At 42.5% G+C, this 27,165-nt stretch overlaps 1 protein-coding gene across 1 annotated transcript in view; it reads left to right on the top strand.

Moving 5' to 3' along the window:
- The window catches only part of LOC141976780 (solute carrier organic anion transporter family member 1C1-like), a 52,973-nt gene that overhangs the window by 15,555 nt on the left and 10,253 nt on the right, over nt 1-27,165 (top strand). Inside the window, exons 6-13 of the mRNA XM_074937946.1 lie at nt 7,213-7,343; nt 8,113-8,259; nt 16,103-16,201; nt 16,893-17,138; nt 18,486-18,650; nt 19,748-19,943; nt 24,202-24,367; nt 26,905-27,086. Of these exons, the coding sequence (XP_074794047.1) occupies nt 7,213-7,343; nt 8,113-8,259; nt 16,103-16,201; nt 16,893-17,138; nt 18,486-18,650; nt 19,748-19,943; nt 24,202-24,367; nt 26,905-27,086 (1,332 nt within the window). The remainder of the gene's footprint in view (nt 1-7,212; nt 7,344-8,112; nt 8,260-16,102; nt 16,202-16,892; nt 17,139-18,485; nt 18,651-19,747; nt 19,944-24,201; nt 24,368-26,904; nt 27,087-27,165) is intronic.

Raw genomic sequence — 27,165 nt, forward strand, 5'->3', positions numbered from 1 at the left:
AGGGGCTTATGTTATTTACATACCATTGGGCATCTGTTAAGTCCCTTCTTTTTCGCCTGAATTTGCGGAGGCGTTCTCGAGGGAAGGTTCCTAGCATTCGGAATTGTGGGAAGAGTCGTGCAGGATAACAGAGTCCTGACCAATTAGCTGGTAGTGCGGTATAAGCTCTGGTCCCACACACCCAGTGATGGCCTATTAAGGCCGGGAAGGATCGGTTGCACCCATTTGTCATATACGTGTTTGCAAAGGAGGAGGAGTATCCCCCAAAGGGTATAGGGTAATTCTCCTTATGAGGAGTGGCGTTATTTGTATGACTGTAGGGGGAACATGAGATTGATTTCTCTGTTTGATCCCAGGTTGAGAAAAAAATTCATATCTCCATACCCGGCCCGCCACTTTTTAGTTTTGTTTGAATAATCCCATACACCATTGGCCACAATATGCTGAAGGTAACGGCTTTTCCCCAGATCCAGCCCTGTCCCATTACACAACCAACACCAATGACCTTTTCCCTCCACCACACTTATCCATTTAGATGCATTTATTCCCACCGCTTCCCAAGTGTCATTGATGTTCCATATTTTGTTAAACAGACGAGGCCATTCCAGTGAGGTCTGGGGACTTGAGTGGGATAGCCAGGACAGGAACACCAGTTTGAGAGTGGGCTGGGATGTGGCTGCAGATTCAGCAATTAGAAATATTAAGGGTCTGAGCTATCCACACCTGCTGCTGGATAAAAGAATTGTCATCGTGGACTCCCCAGACTGAAAGATACCAGCAGCCGAGGAACAGGCAGAGGCGCATGTTGGAGGCAAGGCTCTTCTGGTTCTGACAGCCTCAACTGAGGGAACTGCAGTCATGGTTTTACGCCCACCAGGCAGTATGCACTAGGCTCGCTACTGCTTTTTTTTGTTTGTCGTCTGCTTCTGGCAACCCTTACGAGAGCGTAGATTGTAAGGTATTGCAGACTGTTCTTCTACGTCTTCTTCTGGAGTCAAAATTGACCCTGCGTTGTCCTGAGGTGATGATTGGTTCTCTGGGGATGGTGCCTTCTTACACTGTGAAGCATGTATCCACGCTGCGATGCCAGATAGCTTAACAGCTGTCTGTAGTAAGCAGTACCTGATGAGGACACTTCCACCTGGGCTCCAAGGCATGCTTTTGATGATGGTGCCGTATGTAGACCCAATCACCTGGCTCGAGGTTGTGGCAAGTGTTGGAGGTGGGTTCTGTGGGCCAGGCGGCTCGAACCTGTGAATGGAAGTGACTTACAGCTTGCATTAGTCCCTTGCAATACTGAAGGAGCGCACTGTGAGTCAAGTTCCAATCTGGAACGGGAGTAATGGTAGTCATAGCTTGCATAGGGTGTCCCATAACAATTTCAAAGGGACTTAATTTATGCCTTTGGGATGGAGTGGATCTCATGTCCATAGGGGCTAATGATAATGGCCAGCTTAATCCTGTAGAGTCACAAATTTTAGCAAGCTTATTCTTAAGTACACCACTTCGTCTTTCAGCTGCACCAGCACTCTGTGGGTGGTAGGGATAGTGCAACAGGTGTTTGATATGCAATATACGGTCCAGGTGTTGAACAAGTTGTCCAGTAAAATGTGTACCCTGATCACTGGACAGAGTAGCAGGAATTCCCTTGGCAGGCATAATATGATTTAACAAACATTTGGCAACAGACAGTGAGTCAGCCTTGTGACAAGGAAAGGCTTCAATCCAACCAGAGAACATAGCATAACCAATATAAATTCATATTGTTGACACTTAGGCATTTGTACAAAATCAAGTTGCCAATGCAAGAACGGTGCTTGAGGCAGGCCCCGGAGCCCCTGGGCCACTTTTACAGGTTTACCAATATTATGGCTTTGGCAAATGGTACAGGCTGCACAGTGGCGGGCTGCAAAAGAGCTAAAATCGGGGGCCCACCATCCTGTCTTAGTTACAGCAGAGACCATCCCCTCCTTTCCGACATGCGAAACACCGTGTAGCAGGGCGGCCAGAGACGGGTAGAGTGAAAAGGGGGCTACAAAGGTGCCAGTAGGCGAGCGCCAAAGAGAATCGGGATGTAGAGAGCAACCTTGGGCAACCCAGGATTCTTTCTCGGTTTCTGGGGCAGAGTCTTGGAGCAGGGTGAGGTCAGTGAGGGACGGCGGCGGTATAGAAACAGAAAGGGAATCTAGAAATGCTGCTGCCATAGAACCTTCCACAGATGCATGTTTAGCAGAGGCGTCAGCAAATGCGTTACCCTTAGCAACATCAGTATCCGCCATTGAGGCCAGGGCACTTAACAATAGCTAGGGCAGACGGAAGTAAAACTGCATACAGGAGGGCAGCGATGTAGGGCCCATTTTTAATAGGGGTACCGGCAGAGGTAAGGAAACCCCGAGTTTGCCAGAGGGTACCAAAGTCATGTACAACCCCAAAAGCGTAGCGGGAGTCAGTGTAAATGGTGGTAGAGAGTCCCTCCGCCAAAAAGCAGGCATGGGTGAGGGCAACTAATTCAGCGACTTGTGCTGAGGTTACAGAAGGTAAAGGTGCAGCTTCCAGGGTTTCAGAGAGTGAAACTACAGTGTATCCTGCAAGGAGACGACCTTGCAAGGTCGTCTCGAAAACAGGAACCATCAGTAAATAAAACAAGGTCAGAGTTAGGGAGAGGGACATCAGAAAGGTCAGAGCGCGGGACGGTGACAGCAGAGACAGTTGCAAGGCAGTCGGGGGGGTCACTGTCATTAGACAAAGGAAGGAGAGTTGCAGGGTTTAACTGAGAACAACGCTTTATGGTGATATATGAAGCTGATAGTAGTAAAAGTTCGTACCTAGTAAGGCGGGCAGAGGAGAGGTGGCCTGTGTTACGTTGTAGCAGGAGAGTTTCTACAGAGTGAGAGACCAGGAGGGTGAGAGGAGAGCGGAGAACAAGGGAATCAGACATTTTGACTAGGCGCGCTGCAGCAGCCACAGCACGCAGGCAGGGGGGTAAGCCTTGGGCAACAGGGTCTAAAGTGGCAGAGAAATAAGCCACTGGGCGGTTCTTTTCTCCGTGCATCTGAGTGAGAACTCCAAGTGCACACCCAGATTGTTCGTGGCAGAAAAGGGTAAAAGGCTTAGAATAGTCAGGCAGCCCTAAGGCAGGGGCAGAAGCCAAACCCTGTTTGATGGAAACAAAGGCAGAATTGGCCTCGGGAGCCACGGCATGGGGTCAGGCACAGAGAATCGAGTGAGTTCCTGGAGAGGTTTTGCAAGGGAGGCACACTGGGGAATCCACTGTCTGCAAAATCCAGCCATGCCTAAAAACTTCCAGACCTGGCGTGGGGGAGCGGGGTCGGGGAAAGCTAAGGATAGCTTGGATGCGGGTGGGAGAAAGTGCACGGGAACCCTGGGAGAGGAGAAAGCCAAGGTATGTGACAAGCTTGACAGAGCTGTAGTTTAGAGCGAGAAGCTTTGTGACCCTTATTTGCTAGGGCAGTAAGGAGCACTAAAGAATCAGTTTCAGAGGCAGACAATGAAGGGGAACAGAGGAGTAGATCATCTACATATTGGACTAGTGTGGACCTGGATGGGAAAACAATGTCAGCAAGGTCTCAGGCTAATGCTTGGGAAAAATATGACGGGCTTTCAGTATACCCCTGGGGCAGTGTGGTCCATGTGTACTGTTGCCCCTTGTAAGAAAAGGCAAACAGGAACTGGGAGTCAGGGTGAACCGGGACAGAAAAGAAAGCAGAGCACAAATCAACAACAGTAAAATGAGTTGCATCTGGTGGGATAGAAGCCAGAATCTTTGAGAGAGGCAAGTTTTGATTCTGTCCACCTATGATTTGCCTCTTCCCACCACTGCATGAAACAATCAACCTTTCCTTATGCCAATTTAGTTTTAGGTTGGCTGAGTTTGTCTTTTAAGACATCTACTCGGTCTTTGTCCCAAGATCATAACAGTGGCCACTGAATTTTGGGATTCTCCTGAGTTAGCCTAGACCATTTTTCCAGAAATTTACAGGAGTCTGCTTTCCTAAAATACATAAAATGAGCAGGCGTTCCTTTAGGGAACTGTCCAGACTTAGACATCTGGTTACCCATACAGGAGGACTTTACACACCAATCACACAAGAAGGAAAGTCGGGTTCGTCAGAACGATGCCCGGTGCAACACACAAAAGGAGCCCACAGGCTAGTGCCTCAATCGCCCTTGCTTTCACACCAAGGGTTTTACCCAAGGCGCCGTGCGCCTGCGATTGTGCAGATTTCACTCACTCAGACCTTGGGGACAGGAACCCTTTGGTCAGCCGATCCCCGGACGGAGACGGCGCCCAGACTCAAACACACCAGAGGGAGGACGGATAGACACAGAGACAAGACAGTCCTCAGTCTGCACAAAACACAGAAATAATTACCTGACCAGATTCCTGATGTCAGATCCCGGGATCCCTCCCAGAATAGAATGGGAACCAACAGGTTCGATGATGTAGACTTCACTGTGGTCATGCACCCTTCCGTTCTGGCGGAGGACCACTCGGGCCAAATGCCCAGGTGCCGGCTTGCCACAGCCGTCCTAAGAACAGTCAGGAGTCACACGGCCCCAGCGAAGACGGTTGCCATCTTGGTGGGACCTCCAAATTGTCAAAGTCAGATTCAGGACTCACATAATTTGTCAGACGGCTCTGTTTATTAGCAAAGCGCTTTGCCAATGCACCCAGATATGTGAGCCCCTCTCTGAGGCTCCAGCTAACTTATTTATACAAATAAGCCAAAGCCAATTTAACATAAGAGACAAAAGGAAGCAGAAACTGACAAATATACATACCTATCTTATTTGCATACTAACGTTTACCAATCTCCTAGCTCAATGGCTCCATGTCTAGTTGGCAGCCGGTATCAAGTGGAGTGCCCCAGGGGTCAGTCCTGGGGCCGGTTTTGTTCAATATCTTCATAAATGATCTGGAGGATGGTGCGGATTGCACCCTCAGCAAGTTTGCAGATGACACTAAACTGGGAGGAGTGGTAGATACGCTGGAGGGTAGGGATAGGATACAGAGGGACCTAGACAGATTGGAGGACTGGGCCAAAAGAAATCTGATGAGGTTCAACAAGGACAAGTGCAGAGTCCTGCACTTAGGACGGAAGAATCCAATGCACCGCTACAGACAGGGACCGAATGGCTCGGCAGCAGTTCTGCAGAAAAGGACCTAGGGGTTACAGTGGACGAGAAGTTGGATATGAGTCAACAATGTGCCCTTGTTGCCAAGAAGGCCAATGGCATTTTGGGATGTATAAGTAGGGGCATTGCCAGCAGATCGAGGGACATGATCGTTCCCCTCTATGCGACATTGGTGAGGCCTCATCTGGAGTACTGTGTCCAGTTTTGGGCCCCACACTACAAGAAGGATGTGGAAAAATTGGAAAGAGTCCAGCGGAGGGCAACAAAAATGATTAGGGGACTGGAACACATGACTTATGAGGAGAGGCTGAGGGAACTGGGGATGTTTAGTCTTCAGAAGAGAAGAATGAGGGGGGATTTGATAGCTGCTTTCAACTACCTGAAAGGGGGCTCCAAAGAGGATGGCTCTAGACTGTTCTCAGTGGTAGCAGATGACAGAACGAGGAGTAATGGTCTCAAGTTGCAGTGGGGGAGATTTAGGCTGGATATTAGGAAAAACTTTTTCACTATGAGGGTGGTGAAACACTGGAATACGTTACCTAGGGAGGTGGTGGAAAAACCTAGAAGTTTTTAAGGTCAGGCTTGACAAAGCCCTGGCTGGGATGATTTAGTTGGGGATCGGTCCTGCTTTGAGCAGGGGGTTGGACTAGATGACCTCCTGAGGTCCCTTCCAACCCTGATATTCTATGATTCTATGATTCTAAGTTAATTAGTTTGAGGACTCATTGTCTCACACTCCTTAATGTTTCTCTTCCTGACAACTATATTTCAACAAACCCTTCAAGTAGCATTTCTTTAATGAATTATAATTTCAACATAATTCATTCTACTTTCACAACTCCAACTTCTGAAGCAGTTTTTCTTCAGTACACTTGATATAAAAGCTGAAGAACTGGTTTAACAAATTAAAGTTTTCCCCAAAGATTGGATGGTTTCAGTAGCATGGTAGGGCATGATATTTTAGCATTCATTGACTCTCTGACTTACTGAAGGTCCTATTCTGAGCCTACCTGGTTCTGTGGTATTGTGGCAGCCAGAGCTCCATGTTCAGAGAATGTTACTTGGATCTAGAACTAGCCAACAGATCCTGATGGAACAGTCTTCTTTTTCAATGGTCACTGTAAACAGCTGCCAGAAAGCACTAATTTCTGGGTGCTGTATGAGGCAATGCCCCTTTCCCATCCCCACAACTGCCATATATGACAACCAGGGCACAGAAGGAATGACATAATGGAAGGCAGTGCCTCCCCACCATGCCAGTGGGAGAGGCTTGTTTCTTCCCAGAACAGGGCTAGCCAGGGAGAAACTGCCATAAAAGAAAGATTGAGTAGGGATACTGAGTGGGGCTATGTGGACCAAAGAGCAGAAAAGGCCCCAATCTCTACTCTGCTTGTGGAATTGAAGAGGGCCAGCAGTCTCCGAGAACTGCATGGCACTGCCCAGTGAGGGGTATATTGATTTAATCCATTCTCTCTGTAGAGCTTTGAAAGATGAACCTTTTCCCATAATGCAAGTGTAATATCCAGAGGGAGGGTGGCAACGAGCCATGGACCATATTGCCTTTCATCACATTAGTAGACACTAATACTATACTAAATCCGAGATGCTGTAAAAATAACAATGTGGCTGTCAGTATGTCGAAACCCTGAACACTACCGAACACCAACAACATCAGGTTGTCTCTTCTTTACTCCTCTGAATGAAGTCTTTAGATAAAAACATAAGCTATTTGATTGTGCAGCCAAGCCAGACACTGAGTGGTCACAACTGAATTTAAAATTCCTGTAGCCAGGGTTGACTTAAGGGATGTGCAACCTTTAATAGCTCTCTTAGCTAGGGAACAGCATTATAGTCCCATATGAAGGTGCATCAACAGATCTCAATTCTCTTTGGAGAACCACTAAGCTGTGACGCACCCAAGCCACAGCTATTTGTCGATCAACTCTGCCTTCATATAATAGACAAAGTAATTCCATGAGCACCAAGTTTATGTACAATTTTCGTAAAAGATAAGTTATTTATATTTCAGCTACATCTTACACCATTATTTTCCAGTTATAATTATGAAAGAATACCACTTACAGAGGACAACTCTTCTACAAGTTTATCAGCATGCTCTCTAGCATTACCTTTACATCGTCCGACTTTAGATGCTATAGAAATGACTAGAGAGTTGAAAAATTCTGGTAAGCAAAAGCTCTGTGATTGGACTCAGTCTTGGTTAACATCATTTTATATATTCTCTTTTTATTGGAAAGTATAATATTAAAACCACTAAGAGGAAGCATGTTCTCCAGTCACCCCTCCCCTCCATCCCATCTCCCAAATTTAATGGAGGCCATGTATATATATTGAGGAGAAAATAGAAAGAGCTAAGTTTAGAACTCCTATTATCCAGATTAGAATCTCTTGTTATTTACATACACATTCAACCTTATGTAATTCCACTAATGTATGAGGCAGAATATCCAAAGAAAACATACCCATTGTCCTGATTAAGCAAAGCACTTAAATAGGTGCTTAAAAGTTAAACACGTACTTAAGTGCCTCAACTTCAGTGAGAAGACCTGTCTGAGTAAATGCTCACCAATGTGAGTAAACATTGCACAATCAGGCCTGTTATTGGGATGTCCTGCTTGCAAGATTACTGCTCCCCCCAACATTTTTGTGGCCAGCAAAATGTCATCCCCTTGCAATCTAATGACATTTTTCATTGTATCACTGGATCCTGTCAAAATATTATGATATTGTATCAGAACACCCAAGATTTTCTCTTGAATGGCTGGCATAAAATGGACCTCAAGGAGGTATAGCAGATTGTGAAGAAAACAGACTAATTAAATCTATTATCGGTGTTTTTCTCCACATTGTTCAAAAGGCACCCTTTCAATTCCATTGCAAATAAGTTCTTCTGAAAGCTCTCTTTCCAAAAATGTAAATATTTGTTGCCTACAGGATGTGAAAAAGCAGCAAGCTCCTATCTGTGGATCTTTGTACTGATGGGAAACCTTTTACGTGGAATTGGTGAAGCACCTATTATGCCATTGGGGGTGTCATATGTTGATGATTTTGCCAAAGAAGAAAACTCAGCATTTTACATAGGTAATAAATTAATGTACAATATCAACTTCCAGATCAATCTTTTAAACATTTCTGCATCAAAACTAGAACACCACCAGTGTTCATCTGACAATAGTCTGCATTCTTTCCTCACCTTACAACAGTAAGAGTGGAAGGCTGAGCAAGTTCCATGCTTATCTTTGGAAAAGCGTTCTAAACAGCAGCTTTTCCTCCCCCTCAGGGTGTCTTGCAACATGGATCAGTTTGCTGGCCGACGGAACAAGTGGAGCATAGTCAGAGACTTACCCTGAGAGTAGTACATGGGGGCCATGAAGAGCTGTGTGCGGCTCTAGACCCACAGACTGTCGTTGCTTTAGAGAACAAACTCTTCCTAACCACCCTTCCCCAGATAACTCACTTGAATAATAATAATACTTTAAACATTTTATTAAAAGCTTTCAGAAAGCTTGCAGTTGGCACTTTGAGTTTTGCCACCTAGCACAACTGATGTAAAGTCAGGGAGGGACATATTCAACCAGCTGCCAGGATGTCATTTCCAATCAATGGGCATTTCTTTGGAAACAGGATCGCTTGTTGACCGGGGAGAAAGAGTCCCAACTGTCCTAGCTCATTCATAACCAGTTTAGTACCTTGAACTACTATATCAAACCCATAATCTGTGTAATTGATGCATGGCTAAGCAATTGCCCAGAATAAGTTTGATGGCACATAAACTGGCCATGGAAATATCAGTATAATATACTAATCTCAGGAAGAACTTGATAGATGATACTGCACCTAAAGCCACTGAAAACAGTATTCATTTGGGGATGAGGAAAGAAAAATTTTAGATAGAAAGATGTGGAATATACAAAATAGGGCTGTACAAAACCCACTAATTCCCTACCTCAGTTTACCAAGTTATTCATGATCACCTCAGAACTTTCTAATTAGGACTGGTCCAAAATTCACACTACAGTCACTCAGCCACAGGGAAGGACCATGGTGCATCAGGGAAATGTAGGAGCGGGTCCCTTAGGGGCATATGGGACCTGCAACTACAATACCCTTGAGGCACTCTGGCAGCTCAGACAGACTCAGAGACTAACATTGACTCAACCTGAAACTAAACATTTTCTTTTGGGTCAATAAACTGAAACAAAATTTTTGATTTTGGAATCCTGAAATGTTTCATTGCAACATTTCTGAGTTGAAAATTTTCATAACTTTTCATTCCATTAAAAGTTTTGATACTTTCACATTTCATCCCAATTTGGGATTAAACCAAAAGCTGAAATATTGGATTTTCTGCAGGATGTAAATTCCACTTATTGATCATCTCTCATTGCAATACTCTTCTGCATATCTGATGAGCAAGACCCATCCATGCCATATTAGTGCCTAATAAGTATCGTCCTGTAATGGAAAAAATTCCACTCAAGGCTATCGTTGAATTTTGACCACAAACCTGTGTGTGTGACCTTGGTCAACTAACTTCACTGCTGAGTGCTCACATTTCCACTTGCCCTCCTTTGTCTGGTTTGACTACTTTAGGGCAGGTCTACACTATGGAGGAAAGTTGATCTAAGCTATATAATTTGAGTTACATTAGTAGCGTAACTCAAGTCAACATAGCTTAGATCTACTTACCGCGGGGTCCACACTATGCTGTGTCGACGGGAGACACTCTCCCGTTGACTCCCCTTACTCTTCTGGTTCTGGTGGAGTACCGGAGTTGACAGGAGAGTGATCTGTGGTCGATTTAGCGGGTCTTCGCTAGACCCACTAAATCGACCCCCAGTAGATTAATCACTGCACCGTTGATCCACTGGTAAGTGTAGTCTACACTACCGCATGGGGGTTGATCTAAAATCTGCAACTTAGAATCATAGAATCATAGAATATCAGGGTTGGAAGGGACCTCAGGAGGTCATCTAGTCCAACCCCCTGCTCAAAGCAGGACCAATCCCCAGCTAAATCATCCCAGCCAGGGCTTTGTCAAGCCTGACCTTAAAAACTTCTAAGGAAGGAGATTCTACCACCTCCCTAGGTAACGCATTCCAGTGTTTCACCACCCTCCTAGTGAAAAAGTTTTTCCTAATATCCAACCTAAACCTCCCCCACTGCAACTTGATAGTGAATAGTGTAGCTGAAGTTGATGTACTTAGATCTACTTACTGTGGTGTCTTCACTGAGGTAAGTCGACAGCTGACGCTTTCCCGTCGACTTTGCTTGCACTCCTCATTCTGGTGAAGTACTGGAGTCGACGGGAGAGTGCTCAGTGGTTGATTTATCATGTCTATACTAGACACGATAAAACGACCCCCGCTGGATCGATCGCTGCCCGCCAATCCAGCAGGTTAGTGTAGACAAGCCCTTAGAGTGTAAGTTCTTTGGGGTAGCCTAGTACAATGTAGCTCTGATCACTATTGGAGACTTTTGGTGCTACAGTAATATAAATTATAAATAATTATAACAACATCTGAAGTGTTATAGAATTTAACGGAAAATGAAAACCTTTCTTTGGCTTTTTACCCATCCAATAGAATTCAATAGAAAATTATATTCCTGCGATAGCATTCTATAAGGTTTTTTTTTAAAAAGCTATAGAAAGGAGATCATTCTCTAATGAATTCCACAGGACCCTACTGGATTCATCTCATTCCATTCCATAGGACTTTGCCACAAGGGAGTCCAAGAGGACAGAATTATTAGTGTTTGAATCTGTATATTGTAGCTTTAAAAATAAAAAAAGCAGCACAATCTTAATTGAAGTTCTGAGTCTGCAAATGCTTATGCACATAACAGCTTTATTCATGTGATTTCAGTGGCACTACTCAAGTGAGTATAATTATTCACATGCCTAGTGTTTGCAGTATTCCTGAACTAGGAATCCAACACATTTGGATATATCAGATGGAATATGTTCTTTTCCGTTCATTCATTTAAAAAAAAAATCAGGAAAACTCTAATGCATTAGGCACCATTGTAAAAATGGACCTTCCCTGCAATTTTTATGATTTCTGCATACTTAGAACAAGAGGCAGGTCAGTGAATTTAAATACTATGGCCCCAATCCTGCAAACACTTAAGCAGGTGCATAACTTTGCTGGTATAAGCAGTCTCATTGAAGTCTATAGGACAGCTGGTATAAATTGTCATTGCTTCTGGGAGTAAATGTCCAGTTTTTAATGGCATCCACTATATGTAATAACCAATGATTCAGTTGCAACTTATCTGAAAAATAGAAGGGTCAGGTTTACGACATTTCCTTTACTCATATATAAGTACCAAGTCTCATTATTATTATTACTACATATTTGTATTGTGGCAGCTCCATAGTCAAAGATTATAGCTCTATTGTGTTAAGCAATGTAGGCATGAATAATGAAAAGACAAGAGATTTTTGTGGGGGCTCTGTCCCAAAGAGCTTACAAGCTAAGGTCCTGGTCCTGCAAAGATGTATACACATGGTTAACTTTATGCACTATGAATAACCCTGTTGCCCCATCAAACTTCTCATAGTGCACAAAATTAAGTATGTGTTTTAATTTTTGCAGGATTGGGAGTTAAGGCAATTCATAGCACTCTGCTGATCCTGCAATTCATAGCACTCTGCTGCACCTGTGCCAAGCCCCACAGAAGTCAGTGGGGCTCCCCGCAGGCTCAGGGATCTCCTCATGTAGGTTCATTTGCAGGATCTACCCTTATGTGATGAGAGACCGCAGGTGGTTACGACAGAGACAGAGAGAGGGAGCACACAGTAACAGTGAGAGTGCTAGCATAGCAGCAGTCACAGATGCTAAGCCACAGTCATGTGTTTTGTGGGCATCATGGCATAGGTGAATTTTCCTCTTTGTTAATGCTCTGGTCAATGTTCCCTCTAATTTTTGACAGGCTGTGTGTGCAAAAAATTTCTTCTGTGCAAATTGTTGTGCTTGCGGTGTTTCGCTGTGTGCGCAGGGTTTAGGATCTGTGTGTGCACGCACACGCGCACAGCTTAGAGGGAACAGTGGCTCTGGTTTCATTACAGCCTTTAAACTATGTAATTATAATAGCTAATCACCATGGGCCTGGTGATGATTCACCCTTATTCATAATGAGTAGAATCTGATTCCATAAACAGGCCCATTGCCTTTAATGGGAGCTCTTGGGGAGTAAGGTATTATTCAAAGTAACGCAGGGTATAAGAATTTTCATCCATTATTATCTAGTTGCATGCAGATGTGATGAGGAAGAGGAATCAGAATCTGAATGCCTTGCTTTGTTCTGTTTCCTTTGTCAGACTTCTCCTGTAATCCTTTGTAATATGATTGTCTGGCTGTTCTGGTTTGCTGCTCACTTTATAGTTCTACGGAGCACTAAGCCTTCAATTGATCCTCAGCAAACAACATGCTTATGAATGAGTTTAATTGTAATTGGGTATTAGTACAATTAATTGGTTTAGCCAGCCATTAAATTTTGCATTCTGCAAGAGGAGTCATTGGCAGTTTTTCATCAGATATATCACATTTCCCTGTGTTTCCTCTGCAGAGCAGAGGCTGCTGAATGAAAATTCTACAGTAAGATTTAATATGGCATTAGGGGTCTATCCTGCTTCCCTGGAAACCAATAGCCAAGATGTGTTTCAGGTGTTAAAACTGATTTATATGTGATATTTATTAAACAATATATGGGCCAGATGGCACTACACTGATTTACAACAGTTGACCCTCTACATGTAAGTGTGCTCAATTTATTGGCTATGGTTATAGCTGTTCAAAAATTACACAGTAAATAATGAGAGAAGGTTGGTGAGGTGATATCTTTTATTGGACCAACTTCTGTTGGAGAAAGAGACAAGCTTTTGAGGAAGATGACAAGAAAATGTCACAAATGAACTTATTTTGATCTCTCTTATATCTGGTGCACAGCAGTGTAACAAATTGGCTTCAGTAGAGTGGCTCTTGATTTGCAGGGGAGATCAGATTGGCACTCAATATATTTTAAAAGGTATAAAACATATGCAGATGAAAAGCGTAGGTATTAATCTCTCTACAAACATGGATAATTGCTGCATGCTTGTTTCAAAGTCTGGCTGATGGTTTGATGTATATTCAAGAATTACACAATATAACTTTAAAGACAGATAATATACTACTAGATCTGTTCACTTACTAATGTATTTTTAGAAGATTGTCAGGAGTGCACAGAACTTTGAATGGGAGCTGTCTTACTGCAGATTAATACAAAATAAAGGATGAAATCTGGCTCCATTGAAGTCAGCGGAACCAAGATTTCATCCCGATTTCCCCACTGTGTTACTTCAGGTTCTACAGTGAAGTGAACTGAGTGAAAGTGGGGTAGAACGGATGTAATGCAGTGGAGAATAAAGTCCACACAGCGGGATCATAGTGTGGGGCTCCATTGTAGGAACCGCTGCTCATTTGCTGAGCAATCAGTGTAGTGAGATCTATAAAACAAGGAGCTTCTCAAATTACAAAATGTATAGAAGACGAATCTCCACATGAAAGGGTAAAAGAAGTTGAATTAGGCATATTAATGTAGATTTCAAGGGTGGTCAATCCAATCATATGAAGACAAATTGGTGGGTGCTCTGCACCAACTGGCAGCCCCCCCCACCCCGCCCCAGCTCGCCTCCGCCTCCGCTCCGCCTCCTCCCCTGAGCGTGCCGCGTTCCCACTTTTCCCCCCTAGCTCCCAGCGCTTGCACCACAAAACAGCTGTTTCACATGGCAAGCACTGGGAGGAGGAGGAACACAGCGCACTCAGGAAAGAGGTGGGGCCGGGGCAGGGATTTGGGGAAGGGGTCCAATAGGGGCGGGGAAGGGGTTGAAATGGGGGCAGGGCAAGGGTGGGGCCAGGGGACACAAGCACCCACCGGCACTGGGGAAAGTTGGCACCTGTGGTTCTCAGAGCACACTTACAAACTCGGGCCCCACACAAAAGATAGCTGCATGGGTATATGTCTCCAGGATACTCAATAGCCCAGTGATTGGGGAACTCAGGTGGGATGTAAGAGACCCAGGTTTGAATTCCCATTCTGCTTGACTTGAACACTGGTTTCCCACATTTCAGGGGAGTGCCCTAACCACTAGGCTACTGGCTCTTATGGGGTGAGTTGCCCTCTTGTTCTCCATGAGAAAGGGCTGATCTGGCTTAGGTGCCTAACTCTAGGAGAGGGTTCACATCTGAGAATTTGGCGTAGAGGGAGGCGCACACCTAAGGCGCAGATCAGTGTGGGTTAGGTGCTTAAATACCTTTGAGGATCTGGGCCTAAGCCCTGCAGCTTTCCTTTGCATTCATGCTTGGCTAATTTAGGCAGCTTCCCACTCAGTTGGTTTCTGATAATCCCTTCTTTAGATGACTTCCTCTCCTTGTACAATGCATGGGGACCTTGAGCACCTAACTCAGGGCAGAGGATTCCACTGGGCGGCAGGGCACCTAGGAGCCTGGCATTGTAACACTGAACATTACAATATCTGTTTGAATCTAGCCCTTAGGCGTTTTTGACAATTTTACCCCCATTTTGTTCCTTACAACTCAAAACTCCACAGATCAGCATAAGTGAAAGGGAAATGCTGCCGTCCATGTAGGAATTAGCTTTTTGGAACTTTTTATTTTTTCTGTATAGCCATGACATGGAAAGAGAAATAAAATCAGATTACGCTGCATTTCACAAATTAGACGATAAAACATTATAACAAAATGCAGCATAGGCCTGACCAGTTTGTACTAAACATTACTGCTCATTCATTTGCTTCTTGTTGCATCCCCTTAGGGGGAGGGATAGCTCAGTGGTTTGAGCATTGGCCTGCAACCCAGGGTTGTAAATTCAATCCTTGAGGGGCCATTTAGGGATCTGGGGCAAAAATTGGGGATTGGTCCTGCTTTGAGCAGAGGGTTGGACTTGATGACTTGATGACCTTCTGAGGTCCCTTCCAACCCTGGTATTCTATGATCCACCTCCTTCATCTCTGATGTCTGTTTAGTTCGTAAGCAAAGACCTTGGATGAAATGCTGGCCCCAGTGAAGTCAATAGCAAAACTCCCACTGACTTCAATAGAGCCAGGATTTTCCCTCTTGTCTCCTTGTTTCTCTACTAGCCTACTTTTGGAGCTGTATAAATAAATATTAACATAGTTTTTTGTTGGTTTGCTAATTCTCACATTTACTTGTATTTTGTAGACATTTTTTATACTGAACTACACTTAAACACGGGCATATTAATTCAGCCTTTTGACTAATTGACATTTTCAGAGTATTCTATCTAAATTTCTACTTATTAACCTGCACTACTACTTATCACTGTACTTTGGCTCTGAATGAAGAAAGCTTATAAGCGCATGCTTAACTTTAAGCATATGTGGCAAAGGAAATACCCCTCCTTAAAGTTAAATTCAGGGCTTACTTGAGTATACGGTACAGGGAAAGTCATGCATCCCACAGTCATGTAAACTGGTTGTGACCTGCAGTTGTAACCACAGTTGTGATCCCTTCAATATTTATAAAACTATATGCTTTCTAGTAATGGTCATTAACTGAATGATACAGTCACATAGAGCTGAAAGAAAAAAATCTTTTTAGATTAAAATCACTATAATATGCTCTTTTTCCATATTGTCTCTTGACCCTGATCCTACCAGGTATAATATATGTTAGCCCATACAAAACCACATTGACTTCTGTTGGGCTCCAAGTGGGTGAAGGAATCTGCCTGAATATTGTAACAGGCAGGATCAGAGCCTTAAAATGTAAAGCAAAGTTTCTAAAACATAAAATTAGAAATTCTCACGCACTGTAAGCATTTTTTTTTCAGACTAATGGTTGTTTTTCTATATAAAGTATATTACTTACTATATCATAATATCTTCCTTCTCTTACAGGTACCATAAGATCATCAGGAATGGTTGGGCCAACAGTTGGCTTTCTGCTCGGATCTTTCTGTGCTAATCTGTGGGTAGATGTTGGAGTGGTGGATCTTGGTAAGACACAGAGATGATTCACTGAATGATAATACTGAAATGCCAGTGACTCAGATGTTCTGTATGTGTTCAGCAACTGCTTGTCAGTTAGCTCTCTCAGAAATAAGGGGCTTTCCAATGGGTGTTACTGGTTCAATAGCTAACATTATTGTTTGGATTACATGTTAGATGGGAAGCTGGAAATGCAGTGATCTGCACAAATGAAAAGAAAAATGGGGAGACTATGTTAAATGAACATTGAGGACCTCCAAAGAGCTGGTTCTGCTCCAGGTCAAGGAATGGGCAAAGCTTCATGTGGCGGATACTTTCATCATCTAAATCACTTTGCCTGTCTCTAATCCTGGGTAGAATTTTGAGTCCCATAAAGGGAGAATGTTGCATTTTTATGGGTTTTCTTGGAAAAGCATTGCAATGGCAGACTGCAGCAAGGAAGGGACATCAGGGAATATAAGGGAGGCCGCTGAATAAGTGACTAGTATTTCCTATTCTTGGGTGCTTGAGAATGATTCACCAACAAAATAATTTTTAAATTTCTGTAGCAAATATGGCTAATCTTAAATGTTTAAATATTGGATACAAATGTTCTTATACAAGTTTAAATTGCTCTGTGTACTGAAATATATTATATGTCAGTTAATCAAGAAACAAAAACCTGGTGCTTAATTTGGAATCTCTCTCGCTCTCTTTTTAGAGAGTTTAACCATAAATCCTAAGGATGTTCGTTGGGTTGGCGCCTGGTGGCTTGGATTGGTGATATGTGGAGCAGTCAGTTTTCTGGCTTCATTGCCTTTCTGGTTCTTTCCTTACTCCTTACCAAAAGAAGGAGAAGAAAGAAATTTGAAGAAGCTGAACGAATCATCTGTAACTATTCAAGAAGATCACTGTAAAATAGAATCCCCAAATCAACCACAGTTAAAATTCTCAGAAGCAGTAAAAGGTAAGATCATATTGGATGATCTATATTGGATGATCTATAAGATCATATTGGATGATCTATTTCACATTGTTGTCTTTCAAATATTCATTGAGGGCTGCTTATATGTTTGTACAGTACTGACCACAATCAGGCTGCATCCCTGGATGTTACTGCAATGCAAATAGTAAATAATCATCATCATCCTATGTAGTGCTGGTATAACCCCCTAGTGAGAGTGTGTAACAGGTCCCCCTCTGTGCCACTCCACAGAAAATATGAGGTGGTGAACCCCCCTCACGACCACCATCACCATCTACAGACCTTTAGCAAAAGCTATAACAGCTCATTCATTTATGTGTCTCGGTGTGTTAGCCATCACACTGGCATGGCATGTTACATGCATAAACGTAAGGTAAGAGGTATTGAGCAGGGAAGACAGTGTAGGAAAACCTGATTATGCATTAATGAGTCCTTCATTCTGCTAAAGTTACTCCCCTCTATTAATAAGATCAAAGTAAAAGAGGGAAATACCAAGCACAGTATTGCCAACACCTACAATTTTACTGCAAATCTCATGATATTCAGTGCTTTTCTTAAAGCCCCAGCTCTTGAAGTCACGTGATTATGGGACACTCTTATCTTTCTTTTTTTTTTTTTTTTGACGTAAGCTTTTAGCCCTCATGATTGAAGAGGAAAACTTGAAGATGCAAACCCTCAATGCTCACCTGAAGAAGAGCTCTGTGTAGCTCTAAAGCTTGTCTCTTTCACCAACAAAGGTTGGTCCAATAAAAGATATTACCTCACCCACCTCATCTCACAAAAAAAGGCAAATAAAATGAACCCCAAAATATTATTTAAAATATCATGATTTTTGGGACCCAACACATGAGTTTGAACACCTAGGGTTGGCAATACTTCAAATAACTTGCAACCACTGACATTATTATTAGTAGTAGTAGTAGTCCAGTGCTAATTAGAGGCCCCAGTCAAGATTTGGACTAAGCACTGTACAAGCACATAAGAGACAGTCCTTGCCCCAAAGACTTTACAATCCAAGTAGGCCACTGACAGAATCAGGGTTATAAACCAGGTCTTTTGATTCCCAATCTAGCACACTATCCACTAGACTGCATGCCTCTTCATGTACTAGTATCTCTCTAAGTCAAGTATGAAAGAAGAGGAAAGTTCTCATGGTTATAAGGTTGCCCTTCGATAGTGTTTAGCATAATGGGGAGAAAAATAAATTAAACTTTCTAACACAGCCAGTAACTAAATCAGTGTCTGGTTCATCAGCTGAATAAGGACAAAGCTTTCCATATGGCTATTTCATATTTAGCAGAGAATAAGACACTCACCTTTCCTTTCCAGATTTCCTACCAACTTTGAAGAAACTTCTTGGGAACCCAGTCTTTCTGGTGTACTTGTCCCTCACTGTTCTGCAGTACAATTCTATGGTTGGGTTGATAACTTTTGAGACAAAGTTTATGGAACAGCAATTTAATGTATCCGTGTCAAGAGCCATCTTTCTAATCGGTATGTGTCCCTCTTCTTTCCATCCTACAATGAAAAATTTTCATTTGTTACTTTATCTTCCATCTTAGGACCAAATCCTGGTCCCATTCATTTCCAAGAGAGTTTTGACACTCGCTTCTGTGGAATTGAATTGGGCCCTTAGATAAAACATGGATTTCTTTGTGGGTGGGGGTTAAATCTTAAATTGAGGATTATTATTTACCTACAGTATTTTTGAAATATATAGTTCTAGTGATCATTTTCCTGGATTTCTTCATATAGTAAACTGGCTGATAATAAATCACAGACAGTGCTTTTTTCTACTATTAATGGGATAATGTCATCTGAACTCTTTGGGATTTTAAGAATATTGAGGACTTGGATTCAGATTCCTGAATCTGAACCAATCCCTACTGCTTTCATTATAGGTTGGATGAATCCAAACTGGAAGGGCCTTATTTCTGGTCCTGGTTTGGATGCATCCAAAGTCTCACAAAAGAAGAAGAAAATCTCACAATAACAGCTTGTAAGATTTCTGAAGTTTGGGGTCAAAATTTCAGGAGGAGAGTTTGTGAGGTTTCAACATCATTGGATCTGAGCCCAAACCTTAGTCAGGATTCAGGCTCCAACCTACAAATGGAATCCCAACTCAAGCTCAGTCCAAATCCAAACACTGTTTCCTTTCACCATCTCTGTTAGCACAATCTATGGCCAGACCTCAAAAGGTTTGGAGGCTCATGTCAGCTGAGTAAGTGCCCACAAGGTGAGATTTTTATCTGACTTGTCTGAACTTCTAGCACCTGCAATCCTGTGCTGGAAATCACATACAAAAAGGCAAGGAATAGAATGAAAACAGTCTTTTTCTAATTGCAGGCATAGGGAGAAAATGAAGCATCAAGCAAAAATGAAACAGAACTTTATTGAACTTCAAAAGCTCAATCTGAAGAATAGGGCAAGGTCTGGATTAGTGTCTATTTCAGCTAACCTGAATTTCACATATTCATAGTTAAGAAACTAAAAGACACAAAATGCAAACCACAAACTAGCATCAGACTTTTATTTTAATAGGGTGCTGTTTCAATAAATGTAAACATCCTTCTGTTCCTTTTTGTTTGCAGGTGTGATACTTTTACCCATTACAATTCTGGGGATGTTTCTGGGAGGCTTTATCATTAAAAAGTTCAAGTTACACATAACTGGAATGGCAAAATTTGGATGTGCCACCTTTATAGCTGCATACCTGTTAAACCTCTTGTACTTCACATGTGATTGTGAGGTGCTCCAGGTGGCTGGTTTAACAGTCTCCTACTCTGGGTTTGTATTCTTGTCTTCATTGTTCAGAAACACACTTTCCATATCCTTTAATTCTTCTCATGATCGCTACGTTTCAAGACGGTCCCAAAGTAGAATGCTAGGGAGTACTTCGGATCCGAATTTAGATCTAAACTCTGTGATCCAGGCCCTTGTTTGCATACTGTAATTTACTGGTATATAACTTTATACACAAATATACTATAACTATTTGTTTGTCTTAAAGTTTTAAAGTATAAAGTTTACTGTGTTTAGTTAAAGAGAAAAATAATGGGACCACATCCTCAGCTGATGTAAATCAGCTCAATTCCATGGAGGTCAGTGGAGCAACATTGATTTGTGCCAGCTTTGCTCGTTGAGGCCTACTGACAGTGCACACTAGGGAGTGTTAGTAGTCAGAAGAAAAGGAGGACTTGTGGCACCTTAGAGACTAACACATTTATTTGAGCATAAGCTTTCGTGAGCTACAGCTCACTTCATCGGATGCATTCAGTGGAAAATACAGTGGGGAGATTTATATACACAGAGAACATGAAACAATGAGTATTACCATTCACACTGTAACGAGACTGATCAGGTAAGGTGAGCTATTACCAGCAGGAGAGCAGGGTGGGGGAGAAATCTTTTATAGTGATAATCAAGGTATGCCATTTCCAGCAGTTGACAAGAACGTCTGAGGAACAGCCGGGGGTGGGGGGGGGAATAAACAAGGGGAAATAGTTTTACTTTGTGTAATGACCCATCCACTCCCAGTCTTTATTCAAGACTAAGTTTATTGTAGCCAGTTTGCAAATTAATTCCAATTCAGCAGTCTCTCGTTGGAGTCTGTTTTTGAAGTTTTTTTTGTTGAAGAATTGCAACTTTTAGGACCAAAGAGATTGAAGTGTCCTCCGACTGGTTTTTGAACGTTATAATTCTTGACGTCTGATTTGAGTCCATTTATTCTTTTACGTAGAGACTGTCCAGTTTGGCCAATGTACATGGCAGAGGGGCATTGCTGGCACATGATGGCATATATCACATTGGTAGATGTGCAGGTGGACGAGCCTCTGATAGTGTGGCTGATGAGATTAGGCCCTATGATGCTGTCCCCTGAATAGCTAAGTGGACACAGTTGGCAATGGTGAGTATTTGCTTCAGGTTGGGGGACACAGGTTGGGGGGCTTTGTGCAAATACTCACCAGCAACCACACACCACACAACAGAACCACTAACCCAGGAACCTATCCTTGCAACAAAGCCCGTTGCCAACTGTGTCCACATATCTATTCAGGGGACACCATCATAGGGCCTAATCACATCAGCCAACCCCCCATCCCCCACTGTTCCTCAGACGTTCTTGTGAACTGCTGGAAATGGCCCACCTTGATTATTACTACAAAAGGTTTCCCCTACGTGCCTCCCCACCCCCCCGGCTCTCCTGCTGGTAATAGCTCACCTTAAATGATCACTCTCGTTACAGTGTGTATCGTAACACCCATTGTTTCATGTTCTCTGTGTATATAAATCTCCCCACTGTATTTTTCACTGAATGCATCCGATGAAGTGAGCTGTAGCTCACGAAAGCTTATGCTCAAATAAATTTGTTAGTCTCTAAGGTGCCACAAGTCCTCCTTTTCTTTTTGTGGATACAGACTAACACGGCTGCTACTCTGAAACCTGTTAGTAGTCAGAGGAGATGCTTCAGGATATTTGGATGCTCAGTGTTAGAGATGTATTGAACTTGGTGGTGTCAATTTGCAAATGGCTCTGCGGACCTTGCTTCACTTTCAGCTCATGGGAATTTGCACAATCCAGATCAGATTCATCATTGCTTTGCACTTTGTATAGACATTTATCCCTGGGCATAGTGGATGCAAAGCACTATCATGGGCAGACATCAGTGGAGACATTGGAATTGGTAGCATTTTACACCCAATTTACAGAGGTGTAAATGTCTACCTAAGGTGCATGGCAGTGGAGATTCAAACTCCCAGAATTTTGTGTTGAGTTCACAGTCTAATTCAAACAGACATTCAAAAGGAAAGAGAGTTGGGCAAATAACATAATTTTTGGTTCAGTGGCAGTTTCAAAAAGTTGGAAAAAATGCTTCAGGTCAGACTGAAAACCAACATTTTCATACTTTTCAGTGAATTGAAAGTTAAAAAAAAATTGGGTCGAATGAAATGGTTTGTTTGGATTTTGGCCATTTAAAAATAAAATTAAAGGAAACTTTGAAATGAAAAGTTGATTCAAGCTGAAGAATTAAAATGTTTCGTTTGAAAAATGTCGAAACAAATTGTTTTCTTTTTTTTTTCAGAATTTTTTTGTTTTTTTCCCTAACAAACAATTCAGCTAAATAAACGTGAATTAGGAGATAGTTTCACTGTCACTGAATATGCATTTTTACCCTCCCCCCTCTCCCCCAAAAACATTTTGTGTGAAAAATTTCACCCTGCTCTACCCACTAGGCTTTGCCTGGTTTCCAGTCCAGGTTTAATCAAAACTCAGTCCATTTTTCTTGAAGCAGCCTATATTCACCTAAACGTTCCCAACCCTTTTGTCAAACCGGTCACCAATGTTCTCTGTAACCAGGCCAGCGTGACTTGGAGTTTAGTTACAAGAGGATCTCAGAGTTTTGTTCAGTGGAGACTACTGTGGCCAAGTTCAGTCCCTGGCAATCAGGCTGCCTGTTGAATTAGAGATGATGCCGGAGGATTAAAATGACTGATTTTGATTGCTCCCAAAATTGGGGGTACCCCAAAGATGAATAAGTAGGTCAAATAGCTTCTCCATAACCCAACAACTCACTACTGGGGGATTTCCCACATCATGGGACCTTTCTGCTGAAGTGAAAAAGAGACCTTGTGATTCACAGATTATTTCAGCCGTCTCGGCACTCTGCAGCCACATTAATATTCTTAACTGTGAGATGAGCAATATCATAACTCAGGGGAAAACACAACTAAAATACTTTTTCATTCGAAAATTTTGGGGGTGGGGGGGTGATTGTTTTTCCTTCAATGGCATGGTTTTAAATTGGGAACCCAGGCCAAGCTTTTCAAAAGCGATTTGTGGTTTGGGGTGCCTGAATCTTTGGGTGTCTGATGTCAGACACCTTAAAAGCATCTGATTTTCAGAGGATGGGTGCACAGCACTTTTGGAAAATGTGTTCATGCATCTCAAGTTGGACACCAAAACAAACCCAATCACTAGTCATGTATGAAAATCTTGGTTCTCGTCAGCAAGATCTTAAATTGGTCCCTCGATCTCACTTGCACCAGCATAAATCAGGAGTAACCCCACAGAGGTCAATGGTGTTATTTTGGGGTGAAACCAATGTGAGATCTGAATAAGGCAACAGGAGTCCAGCCTGACCAGTGTTGCAGGGTTGCTGCTGAGTAGAAGACTTCAGATGAGAGCAGTACTCATGAGTCAGTGCTTGTCTACACTTAACACTACTGCAGCACAGCTGTGCCACTGCAGCTGCCCAGCTGGAGAGCTTTAGAGTCGACACTCCATTTGCTGAATGGAGGGATTCACCCATTGGCGTAACTAGGTTGATGGAAGAATTCTTGCATTGACCTAGCTCTGTCTACATAGGGACTTAGGTCAGTTTAACGACACTGGTCAGAGGTGTGGATTTTTCACACACCCCCTCCCCTCCCCGACTGATGTAGTTAAACCCACCTAATTGTCTAGCGTAAACCAGGCCTCACACACATGTATCCAACAGACCAAGGAGCAGCATTGCTACTGCTACTCTGACCAAATAACTGGAGCTATAACAAGCATGTAGGGGTTTAGACCACTACTTCGCATTTGCAGGGGTAGTTGGACAATGTGGAGGGAGGAAGGATAGAGTTAGTCTGAAGGTGGCAGCGATTTCATGTGTGATTCCCCCCCCCCCCCGGGCTGAATCTTCCACTAAATCTATTAGCAATCCCATTTTGTGTCTGTTCATGTCATCCTTGTCACTGATGATCCCACCAAAGATAGCTAGTCAGACATGGCTTGCAATTTGAAGCTACAATCCAGCAAAATTCTTAACGTTTTATGATAAAACCAAGAGAACCTTGGCTTAGATCAATTTAGCCGACATTCTACATGCAATTACTATCTATCAGTTCTTCATGCTCCACTGAATGCAGGTTGCCAATGGAGACCGCTTTACTCCACCTCATTTCTCTGTGCTTGGTCATTCATGTGTTGTCTATGTTTATTTTTCTAATAAGGAATTGTTTTATTTGATCAGTTAAGATTCTACTTGTAATCTCTCCAGAGTAAAACAATCTTCCTTCCCAAAAACCAACTTAATTGCCAGCTGCAATTCTGACTGCAGCTGTGTATTAAATCAATGGGATCCTGTGTGTGGGGACAATGGAATCACTTATATGACCGCATGCTTTGCTGGGTGTAAATCATCGATTGGGACTGGAAAGAATATGGTAAGTAGGTCGATAGATATAAATTAAAAGAATGCAAATAATAATTATTTATATGGATGGATTTCTGTTGCTTATTTTATGCTTAAGCAACCATGTAGAGATAGATACCCATTCTCTACCATTTTACCTCTGAACTAGTGAACGGAGAAAGCACAAAAGCATCCAGCTGGGAATTTCAAGGGAGCCTAAGGGCACTAAATGCCTCGCTCCACTTTCAGAGGAACCCAGGGGAGTCAGGCACCCAAATCCCATTGGAATTCAATAACCTAGACTCACTTTTAGATTTACTTTGCTTTAAAGTTTTTTTTAAATTTAGAATTTGTTTTTTCTAAACAATGTTTTCTTACTCGGGAAAGTGACTGTAAAAATATATTTCTCAGCAAATCTATTACTCAGATGTAGGTGGATAGAATGCTGAATACTTCAGTGACAAAAATAATTTTTTACTGCCTTTGTTCCTGTAAGCTCACAGGGGCAACACTGAGTAAGAGGATTCTATAGAATTTTGTGCATTATTAGCAGAATTATTAGCTATATTCTAATCAGTCATACCGGCGCAAATACATAAAAGACAATGAATTTGCTCCAATGTTTATAATGGTTTAATCTGGCTTGCAGAATCTTTATTACTGAGGACAATATGTGAGATAGAAAGATCCTAGTTTAGGGTCTGACATTCATTTGCACTTAGGGATTGTCCACATGAGGAAGTTAAGGTATGATTCTAGATCTATTCAATTAAATTGGGCACAAAAAGATATGTACATTCTCCGTTTTAGTTCAGTTTAGTTTACATTAATTAGGAAGCAATTTAAAATAAACCAAACTAAGTAATATACAAAACTGAAATAAGAGTGTCTATGCAAGTGTTTGTATCAGTTTAAAAGGAATTTGAGATAAATATGCAACTTTCAAGTAAGAAGGCCCTTTTACATCACACTGGTACAGTTGGCATATATTGCCTCAGGTAAATAATGAAGTTTACATCTTGGAAAAATTGCATGTCTACATTAGCATTTACAAAGGAGCTTACCAATTAAACCCAAGTTATATATCACTTAACTCAGATCACAATAAGGTCACAAACCTGAGTCCTACCTTTTATGAGTATGGTCAACATAGTTGTAAAATAAGCAATGTAAGGTTAAGTGCCTCAACTAAAATGTATGGCTAGGATTTTCAAAGTAGAGCAGGGAATTTAGCTCAGCATCACCATTGAAATTATATCCTTGTATTGTTCTGAAAATCTTAACTGGTAAATTGTTCTTGGAAGTAGTGAAAGTGAGAAGAAAACTTTGATAAACTCAACAGGGTTTCCATGACATCACCTAACAATGATCAAATATAAGGCAATACTTTCCAACATGGTAGCATCTAAATCCATATTCCTAGGCACCTAAATAAGAGTCCTGGGTTTCAGAAGTGTTGAGCACCCACAACTTCTACTGACTTCAATGGCCACCTACAATTGGGTGTCCACCCTGCTCAAGGTAGAGCAGGTTAAGTGAGGTCCATTAACCTGATAGGCTGCACTCAGGGAAAAACCAGGGATTGAAAAGTTAGTCTAGCTGAGAAGGAATAGATGGGGCTGGTAAAAGCCAGAAGCTGGCAGCAGAAAGGGGCTGCAAGGGAAGTAATCTGTAGTCACTGCCTGGGAGATGGGAGTGTGTTAAGTAATCTGCTGACACTCCCTGGGAGGAAGGAATTTGGATTGATAAACCCAGTCAGGGGACAGGCCAGAAGATAAGAGCAGAAAAGTAGGAAGGAGTTCAGGGGAAACAGCAACCGGATCTGGGTGTAAGCAGACCACAGTTGCTGGACATAGGGTCTCTGGACTGGAGCCTGGAGTATTGTGTGGGCCTGGGTTCCCCTACCAGCCACTGAGCAAAGTGGTTTAGATTGGGCAGTAGAGCCAAAGACTTCATGGGACAGTTGTTTAGGGGGGACTTTGATACCCAGGAAGGGGAAGGCTATCGTGACCTGGCTGGAGGGAGTACCCTGGGTCCCAAAAAGAGAGGGAAGGGCCATGGTGTGAGGAAAGGGGTGTCAAACCTGGAAGGAGCTAATCCCCTAAACAGCCAGGAGGAGGCTCCCTAGTGGTGAGTGAAACCTGTTACATCACCACACAGGCCACTTTTATTTAGGTCCCTAAATATAGATTTAGGTCCCCACATTTGAATATTTAGGCCCTTAGTAATCTATACTTATTTATGTACTTTAGATGGCCTCCAAATCTTATACATGAACAACCTTGAACTTGAATTTTAACCCATCTTTAAGCTAACCACAGAATTTCATACCCCAGTACAGTAATAGCATGGCTGCCTAAACTGGATTCACAGCTGGTTTGTGTCACTGGAGCAATGCAAAGCAGCAGACGCATACAGGGTAAGCTGGCCCAAAGTCTGCAAAGCATTTAGGGGTCCGCTATTCCCATATGAAATACACTGTATTCTTAACTACCATCGAAAGTCTAGATGCTTGGAAATCTATGAGTGCTCATGAAGTAAGTGAGTCATCTCATCTTTCTCTTTCAGGTGTTTCACAACTGCAGCTGTGTGCAAGTTGAAGGGCTTGAGAGTGGCAATTTCTCTGCAGTTCTGGGACAGTGCCAAAGAGAAAGCTGCACTAAAACATTTCCCTATTTTTTGGCACTACTGAGCACATGTGCACTTATTTTAGCTTTAGGAGGCACTCCTACATACATGATTATGTTTAGGTAAAATACTTTACCTTAACCTTGACCATAAAGTTTTGGGCAAACAGAAACAAAGTATTAATGTACCATTCTGTCACTT

Source organism: Natator depressus, chromosome 1 (assembly GCF_965152275.1).
Source record: "Natator depressus isolate rNatDep1 chromosome 1, rNatDep2.hap1, whole genome shotgun sequence".
In the NCBI taxonomy this organism is placed as follows: Eukaryota; Metazoa; Chordata; order Testudines; family Cheloniidae; genus Natator; species Natator depressus.